The 7,766-nt window shown below is 30.7% G+C and overlaps 1 protein-coding gene across 1 annotated transcript; it reads right to left on the bottom strand.

Moving 5' to 3' along the window:
- Nucleotides 1–1,839: 1,839 nt before the first annotated feature.
- On the bottom strand, nt 1,840–6,227 carry LOC132176272 (isoflavone reductase homolog). Its single transcript, XM_059588432.1, has 4 exons — nt 5,883–6,227; nt 3,354–3,594; nt 2,405–2,608; nt 1,840–2,003 (listed from the first exon to the last, which is right to left on the bottom strand). The coding sequence occupies exons 1-4, from the start codon at nt 6,210–6,212 to the stop codon at nt 1,840–1,842; spliced, it is 939 nt and encodes a 312-aa protein (XP_059444415.1). The 5' UTR covers nt 6,213–6,227.
- Between the last annotated feature and the right edge of the window lie 1,539 nt (nt 6,228–7,766).

Here is a 7,766-nt window from a genome sequence, read left to right as displayed (position 1 = left end):
AAATTGTAGAATTAGAATCTCTTAAGATTCATCCAGTGACCTTATTTTATACTTCACCACCTTCATACTAAATAATGCTGCAAATGAAACAGAGAAATCCCAATTGCAGAAGCACTCAAGTGTCAGCTTGAAGTTCAGAAAAGATTACAAGAGCAGCTTGAGGTATATTGCCACAAATTTTGCTACTTTATGCAAAGAAAAGTGTTATATATTCTTTGTTGCTGATCTATACATTATTACCATTAGGTACAGAAGAAACTGCAGATGAGAATAGAGGCTCAAGGGAAGTGCTTGCAAGCAATATTAGAGAAAGCCCAAAAGAGTCTTTCCCTCGATATGAATGGCCCTAGTACTATAGAAGCAGCAAAGGCACAATTAACTGACTTCAATTTGGCTTTACCCAGATGGAGCCCAGGAAGAAGATAAAGATGTCAAGCTCAAAGTTGAGGGGGGCTTGATATGGTTTGACTTGAACTCAGAAGGAAATTATGATTTTGTTGCTGCAAGTGGAGATGAATTGGAATCCAATATGTTTGCCTATAGGAGATAGAAAATTTTATATATAATGTCTTACAATTAATTTGATGACATAAATGTCACCTTCTACTGCCTGCTTTATATATGTTTGTATTGAGTTTTAACAATTGTAGACAGAATCTTGGATGTATAATATACCTTTACTAATGAACACATCTTTTATAGTTTCTCTTGGGATATCTTGAATTTACTAACTCTTCAAAACATCAAAATAATTCTCTCCTGTCTCTCAAATTTCGTTATTCTCATATTCTTACGAGCTAAATAACTTAACCCCAAGAGTTTGGAGGCTTCGTTTGTTAAAATTTTTGTTTTATATCTTTTGTTTTCTCTTCTCAAAATAAAAATATTAACAAACAACTAAACCACAAAAAACTCATAAAAGCTCAAAAAAAGGTTTGGGAAAATCTCCTAAAAGATCGATCCTTGAACTACCACGTGATTTGAAAAGATCTCCTCAAATTTTAATACCTCTCAATTTCACCCCCAAACTTTCAATTTGTTGAATCTGTCCCCCTCTGTCAGTTTTTGGACGTTAAAAGTGATATAATGACCTTTATACCCCTGAAAATTTTATAAAATTCTAATTTCAAATTGAATTTTTTTAAAAAAAAAAAATTGAAGGGTAATTTGGTATTTTTAAAAGTTTATGTTAGGGTTTAATAGGAAAAATTGGCAGGGAGAGGTCAATTAAATCAAATTGAAAGTTTAAAGGGTGAAATTGAGAATTTTTAAGATTTCGGAAGTCTTCTCAAAATGCATGCCAGTTCAGAGGTCCTAAGTAAAGTTATCCCAAAAGCTTTTCACCTTTATGTCGCAACAGAACACATTCCCAAACAAAAAATAAAGAGCCTTAAGAAGTTTTGATTTAGGTTCACTAGTCTTGATTAATATTCTCTTTTCTCCCACAAAAATGGATCTTAACAATAATAAAGATTAATAAAGGTATCAACTTTCAATCCAACACAACAAATATGAATACCAAAATTAAGCAGAGCATTTAAACAATCAACACACTGATTTTTGTCATGTGAAAATCCTTTGAAGAATTATTCCTTAAAGGTAAAACTACTTCAGGACAACCAAACCCAGAATGAATTCAATAAATGTTTTGGACAGTTGAATTAATTATTTGTTTATAACATTAAAAAATAAAAAAAAAATTAAAAAAAAAAACACTCTAAATTTAAAGCAAAACCTTGATATAATATGATCATTACAAACATACTGAGTTTAAGAACCTTAAAACTTATTTTTTTCATTATGATGGATGTATGTAGTTTTGATGCAACCTATGAAGTCTTATAGATAGAGCTTTAGGTATTCATCCATACGTGTATATTTCACCTCTGGATACAGCTTTGAAGCTTCTTCTCCCCCTTCCCCTATTTCAAAGTTTGTCAAACAACCTTCATAGAAAATGTGATAGAAATGCCCAACTGCTACCTGCCCTCCATAATCCAGTCCTGCAGTAAAAGAAAACAAAAATAAATAAATTTTGTTTTGTTTTTTTTTTTTTTTTGGAAACTTTATAAAGACGTCATCAACTTTCATGCGTTTTGAGAATAGTCTCTAAAGTTCAAAAAATTTCAATTTTACTCATCGAACTTTTAATTTGATGCAATCTATTCCCTCCGTTAGGATTTGACGTTAAAATTGATTAAATGACCTTTATACTATTGAAAATTTTATAAAATTCTAAATTTACCTTAATTTCACATTAAAAATTTATTTTTTTAAAAGAAAAAAACAAAAAGTTAAGGGTATTTTGGTATTTTTTATAGCCTCCGTTAGGATTTTAACGTAGAGAGTATAAAATTAAAAAATTTAGGAGTAAAAGTGAGAGTTAATTTTAAAGTTTATTTACCTTTCATGGAGGCAAGGAAGTCGTCTGATGAAATGCTAATCTTCTGTAATTTCTTGGCAGCAATGTTCTCCCACTTCTCAACTAATTCTCTTCGGGAGAGAATGTTTTCAGATGGCCGAAGGTAGAGGGTTTTGTTGAGGGTTCGAGGATCATCTATTGCCTTAATTGTGTATGTTGCTACGTCATCTTCATCCATATATATAAACCACTGCAGCAAATATTCCAATAATTAATATAAATTCCCAATCAAATATTTCATTTCATTTTCCACATGAAAAATGGAAAATATGTATCATATTCCTTTGTAGTATATATATATAGTATTAGTATATAAATTTATTTTCTTTGAAAGGCCAACCTCCAACGACTATGATGAGCAAGAATTCGTTCCAGGTTATTTTCTATATGAGTAAATACTATTTAAGAGAAACTTCAGAAAATTCTCTCTGAACTTTCAATTATTTTGACATTATTCTCCAAAATATAAAACTCTTAATTAAATATATCAAACTTTCAATTTCTTTTAATTACACAATTATCTTAGGATTTTCCGTTAATTTTTGTCAAAATGCCCAAAATGTTTTTTTTCTTTTAAAGAAAAGTATGAATCTTTACAATTTTTTATTTTTTATAATAAAAAAAAAACATGGGTATTTTAAAATTGTTAACAAGATTTAACGGAATGAGGCAAATGAAAGTTCGATACCTTTAATTGACAGTTTTTTAACTTTAAAAAGATACTTTCAAAACACGTGAAAGTTTAGGGGAGACTTTATGAAGTTTTCCCTTATTTTTTTTCTTATAATTAGTGATGATTTAAAGACTTACTTTTACTACCACACCATCAAATTGTATGGCACTTTTCGTCGTGGTGAATGCCTTTCTCTTGCTCAATCATACCTAAATCATTTGCACATGGATATTTCTTTTGGGTTCCTTTTTTTGGTACCTTTTGCTTGGCCATCTCCATATATATGAACTTTTTCTTTTGGGGGAAAAAGTGTTCTCATTTGAGAAAGGTTGCCAGCGAAGTAACCAGCAAAGCAGTTAGCAGAAACAAAAGTAAAAGGGATTTTGGCATCCTCTATTGCTTTTCTCACAACCATTTTATCATCAAATGTCACTCTTCCTGGTGCAAGAGCATCTCCCATCCTCGCAGGGTCAATACCAAATTCTGATGGCAAGAAACGCTGCAAAATTTTGTATATTTTAATTAAAATAGACAATAGTATGTAATACCCCTGGCCTGCATCAAATATAAAAATTAAAAGAAAAAAGAAAAAAAAAAGAAAAAAAAGAAAAAGAGCTCCATCTTTTGCTCGAATAATTTTTAAATCTAAAGGCATAATAATATGGACAGAGTTTTCTTCTAAACTGTTCTTCAACCCAATCTATAAAAATGACATGTGTCCATTTTTTAAATAACATATAAGATACACATGAGTTTTTAATATTATCTATTCTAACTTTGTCACTGCTATTAAAAAAACATGTGCATCTCACATGTTTAAATGGCACATGTCATTTTTATAAACTATGTTGGAGAAAGTTCTTTCAACTCAGTTTGGAGAAAAACTCTGTCCTAATTATATTTTAACACAAATAATATGGATATGATGGAGTACATGATTTGATCTATTAATTTCTTAGGTTTAACAAAACAATCCTAATTAATTACGACTAGTTATAGTTTGGGGTCAGTTGCAATTATTTAAAGTTTTAAAATTATTAAAAATTAGTTCGTAGTTGAAAAGGGTAACTGTAATTTTTTTTTCCTTTTTTTTTTTTTGTTAATTTTTTATTTTTATAAACAAAAAAATGGTTTTCACAAAAAGTCAAGGCCAAATGGCTCTCATAAACACAATTTGGCAACATTTTATTCCTTTTTCGTAGGATTTAACAAAAAAGTTGTAAAATTTTTAAGTTTGAAAAGTATTAAAAAATGGAGTGTTAATTAGAAAGGATAAGTGTAATTTTTTCTTTAATATATATATTTTTTTAAACACAAAAAATGGTTTCTCACATGTACGTAATGGTTTCAAACCTCTTTCGTCTCTTTTCTCTTCTTTGATAACCAAAGCAACCTCTTCCACGTCCCTTCCCCACCTACCACTTCACCAACCTACTCAATCATCGCTCACAACCACAACATCCAAACTTTTCACTGGCTACATACCTTAATGAGTAAGTGGACTATTATATGCTCTCAAATGAGACACTTTCTATAATTTTATTTAAAATTATACTTTTACGCTGCAAAATGATGAGGCAAAATGCTCTTTTTGTAGGTGTTGATGGGTTTTTATTGCTAACCATTAGCGTGAATTTTGACACACATACATACATGCATACACCAACTACAATACATGTACTTTAATTTTTGGAAAAACTTCAGAAAGCCCTCCTGAACTTTCAGCAATTTTGACAAACTTCCTCTAAATTTTCAAAACTCTCACTTAAGCCCCCCTAAATTTTGGTTTTCTCTCACTTTGGACCATTTTAGCTTTTTATACCCATTTAGGTGTTGTAGTTTTATGACACAAAATGACATAGTTTTGGGGGAGGGTAAAATAGGTATAAAAAGTCAAATTGTTTGACTTTAACGTTAAAAATGTCCAAAGTGAGAGAAAACCAAAGTTCAGAGGGCCTAAGTGAAAGTTTTGAAAATTCAGGAGGGGTTTGTCAAAATCACTGAAAGTTTACTTCAGAGGGGCTTTATGAAGTTTCCCCTTAATTTTTTTAACCGGTATCAATTAACAAGAGAAGATTATAGCGTAACCTAAAAATTAAAAGGAAAATGTTGAATTAGATATAGTCAATTTCAAATTATCAGTAAATCTCTAAATTTTAGGAAAGGATTTTCATGCTTAATTAACTTTTAGAAGATTCACATAGAAAAGGCCAGCGGATCGCCACTTGGGCTGCCGGGAATGATTATTAATGTTCATATTTCCGGGACTTGTAAAAAATAAAAATCACTGCTCATCCCCCAGTTGTAAGGCAGTCATACGTATAACGGTACGTTAAATAACATTTCTCTTTTCTTTTTCTTTTTTTAAAAATATATATAATTTTTTAATTTAAAAAAAATAATAAAAAAGTATTTATATGACATGTGACACAATATGATTGGTGTTGACGTGACACAATATAATTAATGTTAACGTGGCGTTTCGTTAAGTTTTAGACGAAATTTTAATAGATGTACTATTTTCGTATTTATGAAAACTACATGTACCTCCTTTAATAAAATGAAAACCTAAGGGGCACAAAATAAAGAGTTTAAACCCTAAGGGAGTTTTTAGTATTTAATCCAATATTATATTAAAGGATTTTCATTCTTAACTTTGGAGATCCCTTTATAGAATATGAAATTAATTACATATTCATTCGTTCTCAAAAATTTCAAAAGATTTGTAAATTTTCAGATAAAATTAATTGTATCAAAGAAAAGATAGACAAAAATACATATATATACCTTAATGTTTCCTGCTTCTTTGATGGCCTCAACAAGCTGGAGCTGCAACAAAAGGTTGTGAGACCGGAAATGCTCCCCAGACATTGTGCAGATCACAACGTTGACCTGCTTCACGGCGTCGACAAGGCTCCGGTGATCGGAAAACGAGCCTTCGACAAGGTGGGCTCCCCGCCGCTTAAACGACAGTAGCATTTGTGCTTTGTCAATGTCAAGACCAGTCTCAGGCCTTCGAAGAACATAGGTTGCATGGCCCTGGGCAAGGCTTGCCATCACAATCCTCTTCCCTATATACCCAGTGCCCCCCACAACAAGAACCTTGCTCTTTCCCATTGCCTACCTTTTCTCTTGTTTGCATGTAATATTTCTTCCAAAAATTTGTTTAAGTTAGGGTTTATATAAGAGCTACATCTCTGATAATTAGGTTTCTTATTTTGACTTCTTTTTTTTTTAAAAAAAAAAAAAAAAAATTGGTAAAAATTTATTGGTGAGCACGACGTCACTTTAGTACTGTCGGTTACTCATGGGTTTTCTTTTTCTTCTTCTTTTTCAATTACTGTAGTATAAGTTACTCATGGTTGGTGCTCAAAGCCTTTTCACAATTAAATTATATTGGTTGTAATAAGGAAAAAAATGTGCCAAAAAGATTTGTGTAACGGGTAATGCTTAGGAGAAGGAATTCATCCGGAAATAGTGCTGTTCAATGGCATATTTGTAATTTACATTCGGAATATAGTGCAAGTTTAGTAAACGGGTGTACTACTGTTATATAATTTAATGATATAGAAGTGAAAATTGACTCTTAAATCAATACTTGTAAATAAATAAAAAATGATGGTCTTCATTGTCACTTCATTACAATTGCATAAATGTCGTATATGAGTCTACCAATATGTTTGGCAAAGTTATAAGAAAAATATTATTAAGTAAATGGTTATACGATTGTCATACAACTATGATAATAGAACAGTAAAAACTAGTCATTAATTTTCCTTTTTTTACAAGTCTTTATTTATTCAGATACTGATTTTCACTGTCACGTCATCTTAATTGTATAATTGTCTTACAAACGACATTAAAAATGCACATCGTTTACATGATCAAACGACGTGCATTTATATAGAACGTCATTTGGCTTTTTAAAATGACCTTACCTTTAACGTTATTTATTTTTCAAAGGACTAACCAAATCACTTTGCTTACAAAGTAAATGACACCAAACTTTAAAAAAATTTACATCATTTGGAACGAAAGGACAGTAAATTTTTTATTTGATTTCGTTTGTAAAAGGGACGCTAGATTTATGTCGTTTATTCACAAACGAAGTAAAAACATTAATGTCGTTTAGTGAAAAAGACGATAAAGTAAATGACGCAAAACACCGGTTTTTTTTTTTGTAGTGATTACTCAAGTTATAATATTATGATATCAAAACTATTAAAATAAATTGGACTAGTTAGATAGACAAATTGTTTTGGGGTGTTTTGAGAAGCGTTTTCGGTTATTTTAAAAAGAATTTTGGAAAATGTAAAATTTCAGAATAGATTTGATAGAAGTTACTATGAAACAAGTGTAATTGTATGTAGGTCCGCGAAAGACAAATTGATTTTATATACTTTTGATGAGTGTTTCTTAAAAATTACCAAAAAAAAAAGAAGAAAAAACTGAAGAGTGTTTCACAAAATAAAATAAATATAGATGGTGGCAGCCAAACAAATAAGCTAAATAGTGGAGGTGGTTGCCCCCGGCATGGATCAAGCTGCTACCAATGGCCACTACACTAGCTTCTAAGGCTGTAAATAAATCAGTCCGTTCGACAACTCGCTTAATTAAGCTTAACCTGAATCTGAGCTTGGTACAATATTAACCCGCTCGATTAGTATTATC

This window comes from Corylus avellana, chromosome ca3, assembly GCF_901000735.1.
Source record: "Corylus avellana chromosome ca3, CavTom2PMs-1.0".
NCBI classification, from domain to species: Eukaryota; Viridiplantae; Streptophyta; class Magnoliopsida; order Fagales; family Betulaceae; genus Corylus; species Corylus avellana.
Note: the sequence above shows the minus strand (reverse complement) of the source record. Positions and strands in the feature narration are given on the sequence as shown.